Source organism: Thamnophis sirtalis, unplaced genomic scaffold (genome assembly GCF_051295495.1).
Source record: "Thamnophis sirtalis isolate CommonGarterSnake01/CBP01778 unplaced genomic scaffold, rThaSir2_p1.2 scaffold_14, whole genome shotgun sequence".
Lineage (NCBI taxonomy): Eukaryota > Metazoa > Chordata > Lepidosauria > Squamata > Natricidae > Thamnophis > Thamnophis sirtalis.
Window position 1 is genome coordinate 44,118,106 of NW_028261394.1, and position 21,371 is coordinate 44,139,476.

General features: G+C 42.0%; 1 protein-coding gene across 2 annotated transcripts in view; it reads left to right on the forward strand.

Annotated features, from left to right (window-relative positions):
* Positions 1-21,371, forward strand: part of RBL2 (RB transcriptional corepressor like 2) — a 24,032-nt gene continuing 2,661 nt past the window's right edge. Inside the window, exons 1-21 of one of the 2 annotated variants that reach the window (XM_087729455.1) lie at positions 1-382; positions 2,676-2,806; positions 3,499-3,699; positions 4,682-4,746; positions 7,051-7,179; positions 7,594-7,754; positions 8,337-8,401; positions 8,597-8,783; positions 9,893-10,059; positions 12,015-12,151; positions 12,623-12,726; positions 13,272-13,409; positions 13,796-13,960; positions 14,103-14,214; positions 14,320-14,595; positions 16,310-16,581; positions 17,576-17,752; positions 17,864-17,935; positions 18,924-19,026; positions 19,561-19,766; positions 20,677-20,841. In XM_087729455.1, the coding sequence (XP_087585581.1) occupies positions 80-382; positions 2,676-2,806; positions 3,499-3,699; positions 4,682-4,746; positions 7,051-7,179; positions 7,594-7,754; positions 8,337-8,401; positions 8,597-8,783; positions 9,893-10,059; positions 12,015-12,151; positions 12,623-12,726; positions 13,272-13,409; positions 13,796-13,960; positions 14,103-14,214; positions 14,320-14,595; positions 16,310-16,581; positions 17,576-17,752; positions 17,864-17,935; positions 18,924-19,026; positions 19,561-19,766; positions 20,677-20,841 (3,336 nt within the window). In that variant the 5' untranslated portion in view covers positions 1-79. The remainder of the gene's footprint in view (positions 383-2,675; positions 2,807-3,498; positions 3,700-4,681; positions 4,747-7,050; positions 7,180-7,593; positions 7,755-8,336; positions 8,402-8,596; positions 8,784-9,892; positions 10,060-12,014; positions 12,152-12,622; positions 12,727-13,271; positions 13,410-13,795; positions 13,961-14,102; positions 14,215-14,319; positions 14,596-16,309; positions 16,582-17,575; positions 17,753-17,863; positions 17,936-18,923; positions 19,027-19,560; positions 19,767-20,676; positions 20,842-21,371) is intronic. The other variant, XM_087729456.1, reaches the window with a different exon arrangement.

Genomic DNA, 21,371 nt, shown 5'->3' on the forward strand with positions numbered 1-21,371 from the left:
GCCCAGCCGCGCGAGCCGCGAGCCCTTCCCCTCCCATCCTGCCGTCTGCCTCCTTTTCCCCCCTCAGAGGCGGCGGGCGATGCTGGGCGGCGAGGAGAGCGGCCAGGCCGCGGCCGGAGGGGGCGCCCCAGTCTCCGCGGCCTCTCCCGCAGCTGAGGCGGAGGCGCCGGCCTTGGCCGCCCCCGCTGCTCGCGACGCTGAGGTGAAAAAGGACGAGGAGGAGGAAGAAGGAGAGGAGGAGGAGGAAGAGGCGGCGGCCGAGGCGGAGCGAGCCACCCGGCAGCGCTACGAGGAGCTGTGCAGCAGCCTCAACATGGACGAGCGCGCCCGAGCCGAGGCCTGGCTCAGCTACCAGAGTATGAGGAGGAACTACACCCTGGAGGTGGGGCCGGGGGCGGGGCCTAAGGAGGGGAGGGGGCCTGCGCGGCTGGCTGGCTGGTTGGCTGGACGGCCTCCCACCGCTAGTGGGCAGCAAAGCCTCGCAGCGCCCTTCCCTCTTGCAGGGGGTGGGGGGCACTCTATGATGCCTCCAGGGCCATTCATAGGCTTGGCTGGCCAGCCTTTCTTTTGTATTCACAGCTGGTCCTCGACTTGCGTCCATATTCTTTGTAAAGTGAAACATTTGTTTTACCCCTTGCCTCTGTTAAGTGGATCACTACTGCAGTGCCATTCATTGCATTGGCTGGCAGCATTTCTTTTGCATTCACAGCTGGTCCTCGACAGAGTTTGTAAAGCAAGACATTTGTCTCCACCATGCTACTGATGGTCCTCATTCTCTTTTTCCTTCCACCATTCCCAGCATTAGAGCCTTCTAGAGAGCCAGGTCTTTGTGTAATACATCCAAAGTAGGATAATTTAAAACTGGGGGAGGGGGTTGGACTAGATCAGAGGTCAGCAACCTGCTGCTCTGTAGCCGTATGTGGCTCTTTCATCCCTCTGCTGCGGCTCCCTGTTCCTGGTCGGCTCCACAATTGATAGGGCTTTCGGTTAGGACAGGTAGAGGAAAAAGGATGCCATACTATGAGGAGTCTATGATGAGGGAACTGGACTTCCGGTCGGCTCCAGAAATGAATGGAGGGCTTCTGGTTAGGGCTCTTTGAGTGTTTAAGGTTGCCGATCCCTGGACTATATGTCCCTTCCAACTCTGTTAATCTGTAAGCCTAGCTATTTGGACTCCAGAGGAAGTCCAGGTTGCCTTATTTGATGATCCATCAGTTTGTTTTCTTGGCTGTCCACGGTCCTCTCGGGAGTCTTATCCAACACCAAAGTTGCTGGTGTAGAGTGAGGGTGTCTGGAGTTGGTTGTGGTACATCCCAAGGTTGTGGTGATTCACTGGGGTTTGTGTTTTATGAGTTTTATTGTTGTGATCTTGGAGAATATTGCTTAACCATACCCCACATTGTAAATTGAAATGAATAAGTGCTTCCCTTGGCAACTCATACCTCCAATACATCTGATAGACAATAGAAAAGCAGCGAAGAGACAAGAGTAATGAACAAAATAAGAGGCCTTCTGTGTTGAAAAGAGGAAGGATGTATAAAGAAACATGTAATCAGTGAGCAGTGATGGATTTTAGCCTGAGGGTTTAAAGCTTACATAATTGTTTTGGTGGAATTACAAATCAGTAATACATTGTTCATGCAGACAGTTGTGGAAGCACATAGTCTGCAGTTAATATGTTCAGAAAACTGTAATTTTAAATACAATCTTCCAAAAGATGCACCTGATCAGAAATACGCTGTCTGCCTGTTATTTGCCTAATTAAATACTGGGTCTATATGAAAGTGTTCTCTATGCTTGGTGAGTTAGATTGACAGCATACCTATCACAATTAAATTATAGTACTGTTTGGTAAATAACATTCTACATTTGGCCACTTGATGAACAAACAAAATAAAACGAGTACGTTTCTTGGTAGGCCAGTATGAATATTGTGTTTTTTGAGTTGGCTGCAATTTACCAGTAGGAATGGCTGCATGAATTCATGGCCTGTCATTCTGTAATCTCCCTGAAACCTCCATCTGTCTCTCACAGATCACATACACTGTTTTAGTACATTAATTAATCCAGACCTTTATTATTCTGAACCTGAAGTTACTTCGATATAGCACAGATGTTTTCAGTAGTAAGAGAGTAATAACACACTACATGCTGGAAAAGCATAGATTAAACAAAGAAAACTATGCTTTAAACTTCAAATATTTATTTCCTTTGAAATATAATTGTAGAATTTAGAAACACTCAGTGGCTATTACATCAGTTCTGTTCGAATAGATGCAAACCAGATTGCTTATTGCAGACGTAATCCACAACATATGTGAATGTAAGCCTTGTAAATCGTTTCTGAATGTGTAAACTGGAGCTCACAGAGTCCTGCTACAGTTTCTCTATAGCGAAGGTGTTTCTCACTTTCTGTTTCCCTGGATCAAAGGTGCTTTTTCAAGAGGCAACTGGACTTTCTGGTTTTTCTTTGAAGGCGGAGAATCTCCAAAGACATTTCCCTGGATCAGCTTTCCTCTCCCAATACAATATAATAATTGTTTATTTTGAACTGAACAAACTTTTCAAAGATGTTTATAATAAGCTAATAGCTCGCTAATTAACTAACATGGCTAATTCGCAGTGAGGGACAAATGCCTTGCAGATGAATTTATTTTGCTGTTTTAAATTAACAGGGAAACGATCTGCACTGGTTAGCATGTTCGTTATACGTGGCTTGCAGGAAAGCCGTCCCGACAGTTAGCAGAGGGACTGTTGAAGGAAATTATGTGTCTTTAATCAGAATACTGCGCTGTTCAGGACAAAGGTAACTTCTAAAATGTTATGTAGGACTGAGATTGTCAAGTTTAGAAAGTCTTCTGCAGAACATTATATTTTGATTTTAATGTGCAAATTGCTATAGTTAACTAGTGAAACCTTGTCATACCTTAATACATACTTCCTGATGGTTAGAGGGCACCTTAATCGCATACAGGTAATCCTCGACTTACAACCGCAATTGAGCCCAGTATTTCTGTTGCTAAGTGAGACCGTTGTTAAGTGAATCTTGCCCCATTTTACAATCTTTCTTGCAACAGTTGCTAAGTGAATCACTCCAGTTCTTGAGTTAGTAACTTGGTGGTTAAATCAATCTGGCTTCCCCATTGACTTGACTCCTCAGAAGGTCGCAAAAGGGGATCACATGATCCCAGGATACTACAACGGTCATAAATATGAGTCAGTTGCCAAGAGTCTGAATTTTGACCTTGGGGATGCTGCAACAGTCATAAGTATGAAAAATGGGCATAACTCGCTTTTTCCCAGTACCGTTTTAACTTCAAACGGTTACTAAATGAACTTTGGGGGGGGGGGGGTCAAGGACTACCTCCACCCTTATCCTTGTTCACCAGAAGTAATAGACAGGTGGAGTTACATAAGTTAGAATCGGTGTTCAGCAAAATGTTTTGGAATGTAAATGTTTCTTAAGTTTAAATTTCTGATCCTCGCAAATGTCTTCAGTTTAATAGAGTTTTTTAACAAGATGAAGAAATGGGAAGATATGGCAGACCTACCCTCCCAGTTCAGAGAACGTACCACAAGATTAGAAAGAAACTTTACAGTTTCTGCTGTAATTTTTAAGAAGTATGAACCCATTTTTCAGGATATTTTCAAGCACCCACAAGATGACCAACCACGACAGCCAAGAGGGAGAAAACAAAGGTATGTATGAATTCATAGGTGACATCACTGACGCAGTGGCTCAGTGGCTAAGACGCTGAGCTTGTCAATCAGAAAAGTCAGCAATTCGGCGGTTCGAATCCCTACCGCCGCATAACAGAATGAGCTCCCTAGCAGTTCGAAAGCACATAAAAATGCAAGTAGAAAAATAGGAACCACCTTTGGTGGGAAGGGAACAGCATTCCGTGCGCCTTCGGCATTGAGTCATGCCGGCCACATGACCACGGAGATGTCTTCGGACAGCGCTGGCTCTTCGGCTTTGAAACGGAGATGAGCACCGCCCCCTAGAGTCGGGAAAGACTAGCACATATGTGTGAGGGGAACCTTTACCTTTTATGTATTCATGTTGTTAACTCAAAAATCTCCCAAGGAGGTTTCATGTCTTTTTCTTCAAGTATGAGCAAATTCATCACTTAATTCTTTATTAACTATTCGAGGCTGATTAAAGTACAGTTTTCAGTTGTGGTCATAAATGGAAAACCACCTATTTATTACCTGTGTTTTCTTGACATATTCCAAAACTTACAGTTTTTAACACTTTGTTTCAGCTTCAAACAGGTTCTTTCTGATTTGGGAGATTTGTAACTATATTACCAATTCATAGTCTGTGTCTCCTTTACAACTGTTTTCTTAGGAAATGTCCTTCCTGAGTTAATCTATACTAATTCGTATTTTCACTGATCACTCTGATTACTAGGCTTGTAACTGATAAGGTAAAATTATATGCTGATTAAGGGCCTATTATCATTGCTTTATTTAATAAATGCAAGAGCTAGTAGTTCATTTTTTTTTAGCCTAAAGGTTCCATGCTATCAAATTAAACAGGAAATATGCATGTATACCACTTCCGTGGTCCAGCCTGAATGTCTATAAATAAGCATCTTCTGGGGTTTACATTTTGAAACATTTTATTAGATAATTGAAACATAATTTGTTTCTTTTTCATGGCTACATTTCTAAAAAGGAGGCAACCTTGCACTGTCTCTGAAGTTTTCCAGTTTTGCTGGGTCCTCTTTGTTTATGCAAAAGGTAAGAATCTTTGTTTTTTTTTTCATTGATTAGAATATAAGAATAGCAATGATGCTAGGTAACTACCAGCCCATTATGTTTCTGCCTTGCTTTCAAAAAAGATTGGGACAGGACATATTTTGGAATAGGATAGATGATACATATATTTGATAAATTAGCAAAATATCCTTTTAGTGTTAAATGTTTAGTGTTTAGTGTTTAAGAGCCGAGGTGGCGCAGTGGTTAAATGCAGCACTGCAGGCTACTGCTAGATCAGCAGTTCAGCGGTTCAAATCTCACCGGCTCAGGGTTGACTCAGCCTTCCATCCTTCCGAGGTGGGTAAAATGAGGACCCGGATTGTTGGGGGCAATATGCTGACTCTCTGTAAACCGCTTAGAGAGGGCTGAAAACCCTTTGAAGCGGTATATAAGTCTACTGCTATTGCTAAGAGAAATGAGCATCTCAGCTTTATTTTTATTATGAGCACAGAAGTTCTTCAGTGTAAACTGTTTCTACGATTTTATAGAACACGCTTACACCAGTTGCAAATTGTTATGCTGACAGACTTGCACTTTATACGCCTTTGTATCCAAAATAAATATTTTGTGGACTTTTTTCTAAGTTTTTAATGGTAAGAAAACAAACACTTCACATAATGTTGCAAAGCAGATTTCTAGACGTTTTAAACACCAAGCCCTCTCTTTAAAATCTCAAGCCTTTTATTTAAAAAATATTTGAAAAAACAGTTCAATAAGGTTTTGTTAAAGTTCATACCGGTAAAATTTGTTCCTGTTGTGTGGAACACAACATATCAATGCACAGTTAGAAAAACCCTTTCCTTCGGTTAAGAAAGAAATCCCATCTGCTAAAACAATGTTAAGAGAAATTGCCAGAAGTCAGTGCTGACTTGAAGGAACAAAACTCTAAGGTAGAGGTTTTTGTCAGTGAGAAGTATAGAATTAACTTTTGGTCTGTTTACAATACAATACAATACAATACAATAATACATTGCAATACACAGTACAATACACAACACAAACCCACCTTATAAACATGCAGAGCCTTAAAATGAGAAAAGTGACTTACCATATTTTTTGGAGTATAAGACGCACCTTTACCCCCCCCAAAAAAGTGTGAAAATCTGGGTGCGTCTTATACACTGAATACAGCATTTTTAGCCTCCCGAAACCCCGCCCCCTTTGGAAAAATGGCCATGCATAGCCTTTACGAGGCTTCCAGAATGCTCCTGGGGGCTGGGTAGGGCAAAAATGAGCGAAAAATTGGCTGTTGTTTGCTCGTTTCCCCAGCCCCCAGGAGCACTCTTCAAGGCTCCTAAAGGCTATGCATGCCCTTTTTTTGATTTAAAAAAAAAATGGGCCCGTTTTTGTGAAAAACGGGCTGTTTTTGGGAGGTCTACAGAGTGCAAAAACTTTTTTTAAGTTTTAATTTTTTTAAAAAAATTGCCTCTTCAAAATCTTGGTCCATCTTAGAAAAATGCAGTATGTTACTTGTAAGCCCAGGAACTCAAAATACACACAGACACAATTTGTTTCTCTTTCTTTTTGCTAGGGAAATGGTTTCTGTTCTCTTTATCATAGCAACCATGCTTCAAAGGGCAGGTTTGTGCTTGTTTGAGTGATAGGCTTTCTAGTTTAAAGAATGGCATCATAGGTTCCTTTTGTCTGGGTGGAAAATCTGCAGATGCCTTCCTGTTGTCATTCAGACTGCTTTCTCCATGAACGTACACGGTAGGACAAATGCTAACATCCCATAAACCAATTTTTAGCAACGTTGACTATTAATTTTGTATGCTTAGTTTCCCCCTTTTAAATAATATATCGTTATCTTCCGCTTGTCTAAATTTATAGCACATGCTATTTGAAACCATTGTTAAATAGATATGATATTTTAATTTGCCTATTTATTTTGAATGGAAATAGACTCTCTTAAGACGTGAAAGAATGCATTTGAAGCTTGGAAACATTGCTTTCTGATGTTTATCTTTGGTTAAAAGAAAATAATTCTTACAGAATATGGCTTCGTTCAAATTGACCATATTAATGCCCTCCCCTCTCTATATCAAGGTCAGCGCATAATTGAATATTTGTGCATTTCATCATAATATTCAACCTAGCATTTTAATATATTTTTACAGCAGGTCTCACACAAGCCACAAACTAAATAATTGATTTAATTGATATTATGTAGGCATATGTTCTCAAGATTGCATCTGGTTATTGGTAAAAAATGTGGTATGCAAATTTATTAATTTAGGTTTAAAAAAAATAAATTTCTATAATCTGTTTCCATATTGACTTTCACAGGCAATTTTCCTATGATCAGTGATGATTTGGTAAATTCATACCATCTGTTACTGTGCGTCCTTGACCTAGTCTATGGGAGTTCTTTGCAGTGTCCAAATCGTAAGGAGATTCTGAATCCAAGTTTTAAGGGTAAATTTAATACTGTTTTATTATGCTGCTCTCCGAGTATTATTATTTATTTTTAATTAACATAAACCATGCAATATGGATAGCAAAATGCTCTATATTGTGCTAAAAAGTTCACCCGTTTATTTTCTTGTGCTATCCAGTCATTTATTAAAAAGTTACCACAGAAAATCATAGTATGCCACAGAGGAAAATTATTCATATTCAAACTTAACCAGTTGACCTGATGAAAATTGAAGAGCAAGAAAATCGCTTCATACTTTTAAAAGAACAACAGATCTTACATACAACAGGAAATTGATTGTGTGGGGGTTGGGGTTTTTTCCTTCTTCTTTCTCATCTGTCCATTTAGGTAGGTGGAAAAATGTTCTTTATTTCTCTTTCTCTCATCCCCTTCCCACTTAACCATTAACAAAGGGCTGCCTGAAGATTTTCAGAGTAAGGATTTTAAGCTCTTGTCCGAAGCCCCTTGCATCATTGAAAAACTCTGCTCCTTGCACGATGGCTTGGTTTTGGATGCCAAGGGAATAAAAGAGCATTTTTGGAAACCCTATGTGAAAAAACTCTTTGAGAAGAAGGTATGTCATCAGATAACAGTTCTAACCGATCTTCAGAATCACTGCAGCTCCATTATTGACAGTTAACTTCAATTTCTTTCTTTCTTTCTTTCTTTCTTTCTTTCTTTCTTCTTTCCTTCTTTCTTCTTTCTTTCTTCTTTCCTTCTTCTTTCCTTCTTCCTTCCTTCCTTCTTTCCTTCTTTCTTTCCTTCATTCTTTCCTTCATTTCCTTCTTTCTTTCCTTCTTTCTTTCCTTCTTTCTTTCCTTCATTCTTTCCTTCATTCTTTCCTTCATTCCTTCATTCTTTCCTTCATTCCTTCATTCTTTCCTTCTTTCTTTTTCTTTCTTTTTCTTTCCTTCTTTCTTTCTTTCTTTTCCTTCCTTCCTTCCTTTCTTTCTTTCTTCTTTCCTTCTTTCTTTCCTTCTTTCTTTCCTTCTTTCTTTCCTTCATTCTTTCCTTCATTCTTTCTTTCCTTCTTTCCTTCTTTCTTTCCTTTCTTTCTTTTTCTTTCTTTTTCTTTCCTTCTTCCTTCCTTCCTTCCTTCCTTCCTTCCTTCCTTTCTTTCTTTCTTTCTTTCTTTCTTTCTTTCTTTCTTTCATAGATCCTAAAAGGAAAAGAGGAGAACCTGACAGGTTTTTTGGATCCTGGAAACTTTGCAGAAAGCTTGTAAGTACCATAAAACAACGTTTCTACTCATTTCAGGATTTTCTGGGTTTACAAAGGATCCCGCAGTCCGTAGTTTCTCTTGCAGTTCAGGTTGGGTTTCACAATTTTACGAAAGCTCATAAAAATGTTTAGCGATCGTTTGCAAACGTTTATACCTCGGTCAGCCCCTTGCCTTTCTTCCATTCTTCACTCCAGTAAGGCCATCAACAAGGCCTACGAGGAATACATACTATCAGTTGGGAATCTAGATGAGAGGATCTTTCTTGGAGAAGATGCCGACGAGGAAATCGGAACCCTGCGAAGGTGTTTAAACACAGCTTCGGAGATGGAAACAGCCGAAAGGGTACAAATGAAATATAATCTGCAGGAACACTTTGAACGGGTGAGTCTAAACACAGTCTGTTCTGAAGTTATCTCTGTGATGCTGAGCCTTATTTCAAGTTCCATCAAACTCGGAGTCTAGGTGAGTGATGGCGAATCTTTTCGGCACCAAGTGGTTGTCTAGGACGCAACCTGGAAGAGGAGCTGCCCACGCGGCATGTGCATGCTGGAAAATGAACTCTTCAGTTTCTGGAGTGCGCATGCGCGCTGGCCAGCTATTCTTCCGGTTACTGGCACACATGCGTGCGTAACGATCAGCTGGCCATCGCACATGCTCACGCTGGAAAACGGAAGACCAGCTCTTCCAGTTTCTGGCACTGCAGCACGCATGAAGGCCAGCTGATCATCATGTGTGCATGCACGCCAGAAACCCGGAAGAGGAACGGGCGACGCTGCGCATGCCAAGCGACATGGTTCTGTGTCCAAGGGAATAAAAAAGCTCCCTTATTCAAAGGAGGATGTCTTATCTATTGGAAAACGTTTCATTTAATTTCATTTAATATAGGTTATTAAAATTTAAAGTTTATCTACCAATAAAGGGCAAATCTTGGTAGCTCAGGGTTTAAATGAGGAGTCCTTGGTGCTCTCTGAGCTTGGTGGTTTCCCTGCAGACATTTCATTACCCAACTAGGTAATATCATCAGTGCTAGAAGAGAAGGGGGTTGCTGATGGTGTTACCTAGTTTGGGTCATGAAATGTCTGCAAGTAAACAGCTACGCCCAGAGTCCACCAAGGATCCCGCCAAGTATAATTAGCTTAACTTAACATATATAGCGTTTCTCAGTCTCGCATCCTGATTAAGAGCTACTGGTCTGTCACTTAATTGCTGTGTCCCTTTAAAGCAATCATACTGCCCCATCACACCCCAGATTATCAGAAAATGCCAACAGTTTATCTCTGACCCTGTACTTGTTATTTTTCTTACGCACTTTATAGGGGCACTGTTCTGTATAGATAATAGGGAGACTGTGGGTTAGAAGTCCAAAGAAGGCAATAACCAGGGATAAGCCTTGTTTGGGGTTGATGAAGGTGATTTTTCTGAATCCAAATTTTAGTTGAAAGTACAGGAACTTTCTTGAAACGCCTTTCATCTTTGTCTCTTTTGATTAGACAAAATCTTTCAGAATATCTACGCCTCTCACTGGCCGGAAATATATCAAGGATAGCGATCCTTACTTGAGCCCCATTTCCATCGCGACCCACTGCTTGACACGGCTTCACACAATGTTGGCAGGGCTGAAGAATGCCCCTAGTGAGAATCTGGAGCAAATTCTGAGGTCAGTAGAATTCCCCCCTCCTGCCACTTCCCAAACCGGTGGCTCCATGACGATTCAAATTTTGGTTGGGCGGATGAAATTCAAACAGGATTTAGTTACGTGAAGTGGCGCTCTTTTTAAGAATTCCATGTGATTGTATGTGCTTTTTTTAAAAAAATCCCAAAAGTGGACTGTGTGTTCTTCAGTGATGTTCAGTGTGTAATAAACAAATGGATTTGTGAACACTGCGCCATCATACAAAGTTATACTTTCGTGGAGACAATAATTTGGTCCTTAGCAACAATAAGACCAAGGAGCTTATAGTGGACGATAGAAGGAATAGATTAGACATCCAGCCCTTGGTTATCAATGGAGTGGAGCAAGTGGCCAGTTTTAAGTTTCTGGGTGTTGTCATAAAATATTGTATTGTATTTGTTTATTTGTATGCCGCCCTTCTCCAGGAGGGACTCAGGGCGGCGAACAACTCAGGGGGGAAGGGGACATAAACACAGTACACATAATTAAAATACACGAAAATCACACAGCCATACCAGTCGAGAGGGGAGGGGAACTCATCAACCCCAGGCCTGCCGGCACAGCCAGGTTTTGACGGCTTTTCGGAAAGCCAGGAGAGAGGTGAGGGTCCGAATCTCCGCGGGGAGTTCGTTCCAAAGGGCCGGAGCTGCTACAGAGAAGGCCCTCCCCCGGGTGGTAGCCAGATGGCATTGTCTGGTGGACGGAACCCGGAGGAGGCCGGCCCTGTGAGATCTGACGGGTCTTTGGGAGGTAATTGGCAGCAGGCGGACCTGCTGGGGCACTTACATTGCAAGAGGACCTGACCTGGGGCACTTACATTGCAGCCCTGGTCAAAAGGGCCCAGCAGAGATGATAGTACCTGAGACTTCTCAGGAAACAACAACTGAATGGAAAACTGCTGGTGACCTTCTACTGCTGCACCATAGGGAGTATTTCACTTTACTGCACCTGTGTATGGTTTGCCAGTTGCACAGTGGCAGAAAGGACTGCACTCCAGAGGGTCAACGTCATTGCCCAGAGGATCATGGCTTGCCCTCTCCCCTCTCTGGAAGAGCTTTATAGCACCCGCTGCCTTAAGAAAGTTCAAAACATCCTTAAAGATCCATCTCATCCTGGGCAACTTTTTTTTTTTTGAACTATTACCATCTGGCAGACGGTACAGGACAGTAAAAACAAGGACAAATAGACTGAAAAATAGCTGATACTGAATTCTACTGTATAGTGCAATATTAATATCAATTCTCATTGTTGTCATGGGGACAGAATGTGGTGGGGGGAGTGCATTCCACTGTCGGCTGGAGTCGGATCTCCGATTACTGCAGCCGGTTTGGGAGGGGTGCATCTTATAGGGTAATGTGATTTGAATGCCCCAACACTGGAAGTCTTTAAGAAGATGTTGGATAGCCATTTGTCTGGAATGGTATAGGGTTTCCTACCTAGGCAGCGGGTTGGACTAGAAGACCTCCAAGGTCCCTTCCAACTCTGCTATTGTATTGTATTGTATTGACACAGACTAAGGGGAGGGAAGGAACAGGTAAAGTTCAGAGATAAATGAAACAAAGCATAGGCTTGACTGTGAACAGATTTTGCCTAATGGTTCTCCTAATCAATGACTGGTTTTGCATTGAAAACTTGACTAATGAATCAATTATGGCATTTTTAGGAAATCTGACAATTAATGCAGTATCAGGGGTTTTTAATTCAGTTGTAAAGAATGTGAAGGATGTGTGTTTTTGTTTTATTTTTTATGTATAAAAATGCATAAATACCTTTAATTTCATTGCACAATATGCAATGACAATAAAGTAAAGTAACTTTTGAGACTTAAGGACAAGTTTCAATTTATTTTAGTGATAAACTCTTGGATAAAACAATGGCATTCTTTTTAAAAGCCTCCCGTATAAAACTTACATACGCACAAAGATGTTTTCTTTCAAAAGTGGCAAATCTACATTGTTCATTGACAGAAGTTGCTCCAGGGATCCTTCTGTGTCCATTACCAATAGAGTGAAAGAAATGTATGAAATTTATTCGCAAAAGGCACCATCTTCTGGAGAATCTGGAAATTTCCCCAAAGGTGAGAATGTGTAAAAAGCATTTTTGCTATGTTTTGTGTTTCCAAAAGACTCTAGTTTTAGTATTAAACTAAGTATTTAATTTAACATTTTTACTTGGTATATTCTTACATATAAGTGCAATATAAAAATGATCATTCATTATTATTTATTAAATTTATTGGCCGCGCAACTTAACACAGGATAATTCTGGGCAGCTTCCAATATTATTTCTTTCTTAGTGTATATGATGTATGATGTATAACAGGAATTCTGTTTCTTTGCAAGCTCATTCTTAATGTTCATTTCAAGAGACCTTAAAATAGTTCTTCTTTAAAATCAAGAAACCAGTTCTGGGTGAGAAGGGAACCACATGTGTGTGTGTTTAGTGATTATTTTACTGGTGGTTAATAATCCCCGAAAGTTTTCCTTTTTAAAAATTTTATTTCATTATGGGTAAACATTGCTTATTTTATATTACACCATTTTTTTAGATCTTGTTGGTAAACACTTCCGTCTCGCTGAGGTCCTTTATTATAAGGTTTTGGAATCCGTCCTAAAGCAAGAAAAGAAAAGACTAGAAGACGCTGATCTATCTGTAAGTATAGTCCAGTGGTTTGCATAAATGTTCTCTTTATAAAAACAACTGATAGAATCCTCAGGAAAATACAACATCGAAGACTGAGATAAGATGCAAAAACTGATCAGAATCTGATACTTAACCATACTTTTAGCTTTCAGTTTGCTCACTGCTTTCACCTAACACGGTAATTTGTCAAAGGGATATAATGTCAAGCGGGCCACCGTGACTTAACCAACCGTGATGAGAGATGGGGGTAAGAGATTCTGCTTAGGGAACAATCAAAAGCAGAGGGAGCCCACAGCTGAAACTTAGGGAAGATTCACCCTGATCATCACAAGGTTTAGGACACCCCAATATGTAATCAGGATGTTTTACTAAACCTTTTCAGTTTCCCCTTCCACTTAAATTCGCTTTGTATATGTTTCTTAATGGGCAGATAGCATCGCAGGTGCATTTTAAAAAACTATTTCTGCTTGGCGATTCAGGCATATGATAATGTTAGCAAGCAACAAATATCTGATTTTTGTACTGAACTGCCCTCTTCTTTTAACTTATTCTAGGCCATCCTGGAGCACGATGTCTTTCATAAGTCTCTCATGGCCTGCTGCCTTGAAGTAATTATTTACTCCTACAAGACAGCGGATAGTTTCCCGTTCATCACTGATGTTTTTGATGTTCCTGCCTTCCACTTTTATAAGGTAAATCCTTTGCGTGCAGTGCTGCAACAAATTAACGCAATTGCTGTGAAAGACTCAGGCAATGGAAACAATCGTAGAGCGACATGTGTCAGGTGCAAGAAATCAGAAGCCGGGGTGGAGTTGAAAACTACTACGAAGTTTATTCCATGCTACCTATAGACATGCTACCTGCCTGGGCAATTGAATGAAGCTGAGTGTTTACTGGCCAGTTGCCCTTCCTGTCGCCAATGCAGAGTTATATTCAGCAGATATATTCTCACCATGCCCAGAGAGAGAAATATCTGCCTCTACCTAGGATCGAACTCACAGCCTCCTGATTTGGAGTTCCACCTCCAGGCCACCTCATCCTTATTGCATAATAAAGATTTTGATTTGATACGTTGCAGGTAATCGAGATCCTGATCAGAGCAGAGGATGGCCTTTGCAGAGAGGTGGTGAAGCATCTCAACCACATCGAGGAACAGATTTTAGAGAGCCTGGCATGGAAAACGGAATCCCCACTCTGGGATAAAATAAAAGAAAATGAAAATAAGGTCCCTACCTGCGAAGAGGTAAAAAGACAAAAAGTTCTTTTCTTTGGCTCCTTTGTGACTTGTACAAAGATTTTTCCAAGAGATTTGGGGCAACAGGAATTTTTAGGCAGCGGTGCCTAAACGCCGACAATACCGTGATGAAGTATTTTGTGCTTTTTAGGTGATGCCACCTCAGTATTTTGAAAGATCAAATGGCAACAGCGTGGCTGGGTCCCCTTTAACTCCGAGGAGATTAAATGAAGTTCGTGCTGAAACTGGAACTCAGGGAAAAGGTGAGCCTTTCCAAATTTAGTTCCTTTTCCCAGGTTTTACATCACACCTGCTTTTCTCTCCCATCTAACCCCCCCCCTCTCCTCCCCTTTTGTGATCTCTTGCAGGCATTTCGTTTTCCCCAGCCACCCTCTACGAACGGTACAGCTCTCCAACCACCAACCCTACCAGAAGAAGGCTGTTTGTTGACAGCGACACCCCCGGGGAGGCCCCTCGGACGCCTGTGAGGGTCTCTCAGCCGCCTGTGATCAGCACCGTGCCTGTACAAAACGTCTCCTCCGATGCCATCCCTGTCACTCCGGTGCCTGGGCAGACTTTGGTCACCGTGGCAACCGCCACGGTGACCGCCAATAACGGGCAGACAGTTACCATACCGGTGCAAGGTGAGGTGGATCAACGCACGGGTGAGAAATCATGCTTCCTTAAACCATGGTACGGCTGGTGGCTAAGGAAGGACCACGTTAACATTGAGAATGTAGACTGTTCTGTGGGCCAAGTGTGATTGGACACACAAGGAATTTGTCTCCGGTGCATAAGCTCTCAGCGTGCATACAAACAACAAAGTGATATAAAAGATGCGGTTCCACCACAAAACCGCGCCCGACTAAACCGCGTCGGTCGCTGGCGTCATCAACAGGGCGACAACAGCGCGGAGACAGAAGCACGCTGTAAACCCTAAACCTAAAATTAACACCTAAGCCTAACCCCCCTAAACCTAACCCTAAACCTAACCCTTAACCCTAAACCTAACCCTTAACCTAACCCTAAACCTAACCCTAACCCTTAACCTAACCCTTAACCTAACCCTAACCCTTAACCTAAACCTAAACCTAACCCTAACCCTTAACCTAAACCTAAACCTAACCCTAACCCTTAACCTAACCCTAAACCTAACCCTAACCCTTAACCTAACCCTTAACCTAACCCTAACCCTTAACCTAAACCTAAACCTAACCCTAAACCTAACCCTTACCTTAACTTGAATCGGCTTGCTTTCAAAGCGCTATTTAAAGCGCCCTTCTTTCTCCGCGCTGGCTGTTGTCGCCCTGTTGATGACGTCAGCGACGCCGTTTAATCAGGCACGGTTTAGTCGAGCGCGGTTTTGACGGGTCACGAAAAGATGCAGTGGTGCAGTGGTGAGAGTGCGGTACTGCAGACTACTTTCTGCTGACTGCCGGCCCCCTGCATTTTGGCAGTTCTAATCCCACCAGGCTCAAGGTTGACTCAGCCTTCCATCCTTCCTTCCGAGGTGGGTAAAAAGAGGACCCAGATTGTTGGGGGCAAGAGAGGCTGACTCTGTAAATCGCTTAGAGAGGGCTGTAAAGCACCGTGAAGTGGTACATAAGTCTAAACGCTGTTGCTATTGTTATAATCATAAGGTACCAATAGGAGAAAAGGTAGGAAAATGAGAAAGATCGTAGCAATGCAGCCCTACTACATGGGTAAATATCCTTAGATCTAAGACAATGCTGTGGGGATTTAGGTGTTCAGCAGAATGATGGCACAAGGGAAAAAAAACGTTTTGTGTCTGGTTGTTTTGGCATACAACGCCCTATAACTGCGTCCAGTGATTTGCATAAATGTTCTCTTTAAAAAAACAACTGAAGGGGAGACGTTGAAACAGTTGATGTCTACAATGCGAGGGGTCTTCCAACCTAAACTAGTTTTCCACCTTAAAATAGGAGAGGGCTTTCCTGTCCAAAGGGGTGAAAATACCAATCACCTCATCTATTCCTTGGCAGTAGAATTAAATATATATATACTGAAGTGGCCTGCAGTGCTGCACTCTAACCACTGTGCCACCTTGGCTCTTAAATATATATATTTAAGAGCCGAGGTGGCGCAGTGGTTAGAGTGCAGTACTACAGGCCACTTCAGCTGACTGTTATCTGCAGTTCAGCGGTTCTAATCTCACCGGCTCAAGGTTGACTCAGCCTTCCATCCTTCCGAGGTGGGTGAATTGAGGACCCAGACTGTGGGGGCGATATGCTGACTCTGTAAACCCCTTAGAGAGGGCTGAAAGCCCTATGAAGTGGTATATAAGTCTAACTGCTATTGCTATTGCTATATATATATGTTTTCCACTTCCTTTGATAGGCATTGCCAATGAAAATGGGGGCATAACATTCATTCCGGTCAACCTGAATGTGAGTGGACAGGCTCAATCTCTGCCTAGCTCCATCCCGCCTCTCAGTGCGCAGACCCTTGCTGGCACGCTCACTTCTCAGCAGATGACTCGCCCAACCCTCCAGCTGCAAGGCCAGCTCCAGCAGGTGGCCCATCCTGGGGAACGGCGACAGAAGCAGCAGATCAGTAGCGGTGCCAACAGATCCCGAAAAGCTGGCTCTCTCACTCTCTTCTTTAGAAAGGTACATCGACCCTGGGAGAAAAGACAGTTTGCTGTAGTGGTTAAGGTGCTGGCCTAGAAACCAGGAGAGTTCTAGCTCCACCTTGGGCAGGAAAGCCAGCTGGGTGAATTTGGTCCAATCCCCAGGAGACTTGTGAGTTCTAGTCCTGCGTTAGGCATGAAAACCAACTGGGTAACATTTGGGGTAATCGCTCTCTTGGTCCAACCCATCTCACAAGGTGGTGGTTGTGGGGAAAACAGGAAGAGGAAAAGAGTATTAGGTATGTTTGCCTCCTTGAATTATTTATAAAAAATAATAAAGAGGAGGTAGTAAAATAATACATAAAAATAAATATCGTAAACCCAAACAAGGAACAACCAGGAAGGCTGTTAAAACCTGGCTGTTCCGGCAAGCCTGGGGCTGTTGACCTTATTGAAAGGTCCAGCCCCGACTAGAGCGAATGCATGTTGTGAACTTTAAATCATTTTTTATTTTTATTTTTTTCCTTTTTCTTTTTCTTCGCTTTGTGAGCCGCCCAGAGTCCTGCGGGATTGGGCGGCCTATAAATTTACTAAATAAATAAATAAATATTAAATAAATAAATAAATAAACAAACAAACAAACAAACAAACAAACAAACCAAGACCATTCCCACCAACATTGAAAGAGCAAGCCGTTAACCTATAAAACGAGAGCAAACCTCATTCCTTACCATCGTTGATGATGTTACCTAGCTTGGTAGTGAAACGTCTGCAAGAAAACAAGCTCAGAGAGCACCAAGGATCCCACAGTTCAATCCCGAGCCACAAATATTCACTTCTATTGGTGCAAATAAATGAAAGAATATGGCATGTTTTGCAAAGAAAACTCCTCTCCCTGTTTTTCCCCGAATGCTGTACTCCCGTGAAGCATTTTCATAATTTGATTTTTCACCCGGATGCGGAAAAAAAAACATCATTCTATGAAAAACATTGTAATGTCTTCTAGCTCTGACAGTATTTTCTGGCTTCAACAGGTATTTTATTTAGCAAGCGTTCGCCTGCGGGATCTCTGCATCAGGCTGGATATTTCCGACGAGCTGAGGAAGAAAATCTGGACCTGTTTTGAATTTTCACTGGTACAATGCTCGGAGCTCATGATGGACCGACATCTCGATCAGCTCTTGATGTGTGCTGTTTATGTAATTGCAAAGGTAAAGTTTCACCCATTTCATTTAACTTGGAAGATTAAAAAAAAAAAAACACCACCTAGCGCTAATGAAAGTGCTAATATTTGTCTGCTAACGGGTTGCTTCCCATTCCAGGTTACCAAAGAAGACACCTCGTTTCAGAACATCATGCGCTGCTATCGAATGCAGCCCCAGGCCAAAAGCCATGTGAGAACCGTTTCTTTGCTCCTGTATTCAATCATCTTCTTTTATTGACCCCCATCATCCCTTGCTGGATGAAGTCTGGGCAACTCAGGGTGCCGTCGGCCAGACAGTGTCAGCTAGCGAGCCCCAGGGGGAGAGCCTTCTCTGTGGGAGCGCCTTCCCTCTGGAATGAGCTGCCCCTGGAGCTTCGTAAAATCCCCGACCTCCGGTCCTTCCGACACGCCCTAAAAAAGTTGGCTTTTCCAGCAAGCCGGCCTGGCCTGAACAAAACAAAACAAATTATTGATTATTGTTAATTTTAATCTAATTTTTTTAAATGTTATTGTTAATCTTAATTGGGTTTGTTTTGGATATTCTATTTAATTTTTTAAAAACTTTTGTTAATGTGTTTTTTTAATGTTGTACGCCGCCCTGAGTCCTTGGGAGAAGGGCGGCATATAAATCCAATAAACCAAACCAACTGAATGGAGCTGAGTGTTGGCCAGATGCCCTTCCTGTCGCCAATGCGGAGTTTTGTTCAGCAGACATTCTCATCATGCCCAGAGAGAGAAATATCTGCCTCTACCTAGGATTGAACTCACAGCCTCCTGATTGTGCACCACTCTTGTTTCTGTATTCAAGGCTGCATTCAATTGCTTTTATTGAGTTCGTTTTCTTCAATCATCAGTTTTAGTTGGGCCTTAAGGGGAAAATTCCAGATATTGGCGTAGTCTTCTAGATTAGCACCCAGTTTTATTAAAGGAGGGTCATATCTGTCCAGTCCTACCTAGTGAAAAAAGGGCCTTCTATAAAACGATTGTGAAATGCATACAGAAACGCTTCCCCTCTGCATCTCGGATTCGTGCCACTTATATTTGCAAGAGTTCCATCTAGCTGAGCTTGGTGTTGTTCTTTGAAAAGTATCAGAAGAATAACTCCCCAATTGAAAGCTCTCTTTTTTTTTAATTCAGCAAGGCCATTTTCTCTTCTGAAATAATTTTGCCTATTTAAGGTGTACCGCAGTGTATTGATTAAAGGCAGAAGACGAAGGAGTTCTGGCACCAGCGAGGCAAACAATTCACAGAATTCCCCCGTGGAGAAAAATAAGGACCCAAGTAAGTGAATGTAGTCAGTAGAAGACTAGAACTGGGAAGGTCTCCCGCTTTCTAACCTGGTGCCTTAACGACCAGTGTCAACTCTGAAGTTGGCCTGACTGAGGCCATCTTTGAGGCTTCAGTGTTGCCACAACGGAGATGAGGATTAGGGAGGGGGAATTGGAGAGAGCTGGGGGGTTTGTAGCCAAAACAAGATACTTTCCCCTGGGAACCAAGGACATTCCAACAGGTGGCTGAAGAGAGGAGGAGGAGTGATGTTACCAAGCAACTGAACAGCACCCTGATAGGACCATGTGATTGGGAAAAAGGGAAAACTTTTAATTAGGTGAAAACCACTGGAACCTTTAGAGCCCGTGCCAATATGATAGATCCAATAAAACTTGTTATTTGAGGAATCTACCTGCCATGGAGTTCTGATTGTTAGGGGTGTATTACTTGGAACTCTGACAACTAGACATTTTTTTTAAAAAGTCCAAAATAACCAGTGGTTTCATAAAACTATTCGATCCAGTGAATCACATTCTGTCTTTGCAGCAAGCCGAGATTCCAGCCCAGTCATGAGGTCGAGTAGCACCCTGCCTGTTCCGCAGCCCAGTAGCGCCCCTCCAACACCAACGCGACTGACCGGAGCCAATAGCGACACCGAGGAGGAAGAACGTGGAGACCTGATTCAGTTTTATAATAATGTCTACACAGACCAGATTAAAGACTTTGCCCTGAAGTATTCCTCGGCCAACGGAGTAAGTAACCCTTTTTATCTCTTCCTTCTTCAGAATAGGTAAGCTGCTATCTCTCTGATTAATAGCTGGAGTTACCCAGGTTGTCATGCCATTACAATATTTTGCTTTTTTAAAAAACAAAAGTGACATAGAATAAATTCTGAGGCAATCAAAAGACCAGGTTAGGAAACAGATCCTCCAACCGTCCTCAGAGAGAAAAATCTATCCATGCGGTTACTAAGAGCCATGGATGGATATTGACTTGTGATCTGGGCAGAAACTGCAAATAGTAAGAAGAGGACTCTTTTAAACCTAAGTCCATTGCAAATAAATCTCTAAGATGAATAAAGGCAAGTCATCTGCCTTACCTTACGATAAAATGGAACCATCTTTTATTTGACACAGGGGATTCTTGTATCTTGTAGGCGAAACTTTTAAAGCTGATAACTCTGAAAACTTATCACAATTCTCATACAGAATGTCTAAACTGCTCTCTCTCTATATAGCATAAGTCTGGAACGCCTTGAGCAATTTCAACCAAACTTGGTACACAGATGACTTACTCTCTGGTAGCAAATACTTTGGGAGTAAGATACCCCTAACACCCCACGGGGTGTGTGTTCTGTTATGATATAGCCTATTGTGCCTTGAAATGGCTTCTACTGTACAGTGCAGTGGAGTTGCCATGGTAACAGCTTCACAGTCTTCCACAAGGGGGCTCCCTCTGGTAAGGGGGAAAATCCCACATTAGAAATTACGTTTGGTCCAGACATTTTCCCCCTATAAATAAATACTTGGGCAATGCTGGGTCATCAGCTAATGTAAAAAACAACAAGTGGATGCGTTATGGTGCTTTAAGTTGCCAGATGCATTCCACTCTTTTTTTTTTTTTTGTTAACTGAATATGCGTTTTATCGCTCTTTTGCATCAGACTGATGTTCCTCCCTTGTCTCCCTACCCGTTTGTGAGAAGCGGCTCTCCCCGCAGAGTCCAACTGTCTCAAAACCACCCGATTTACATTTCTCCCCACAAAAATGAGTGTGCAGTCTCTCGGCGTGAGAAAATACTCTACTATTTCAGCAGCAGCCCATCAAAGGTAAGAGCTCTGCTGTTGGATCGCTCAGTGATGCTGTTGCCCATTAAGTATTTTGAAATCTTACATCGTTTTAGCAAATCAATGACTACATGCTTTAGCAAGCTGTGCGAAACTTTTTTTCTTATAAATATTCATGGCTGACTAGATTTGCCAGTGAATGTCATTATTTATATGGGGGAGAGAGAGGGAGGGAGGGAGGGAGGAGAGAGAGAGAGAGAGAGAGAGAGAGAGAGAGAGAGAGAGAGAGAGAGAGAGAGAGAGAGAGAGAGAAAAGAAAGATTGGAGGGAGAGAATGAATGAATATTTGGAAGATAAAATGCAAAGTTTTGTTTCTTACTCGTATTATTCAAGTACTTAAATGTTTTTCCAAAACTGTATTTGTCAGGATGAATGTTGATTGGACCCTCTTAAAAATGAGACCAATGATTGAGACAAAAAAAAAAAGCTATTATTTGAAGTGTGGCGATTTGAGATGTAATCTTGAAATATTAATTTACGGAGCAGGGAACTGAAGCATCCCCAGCCACATT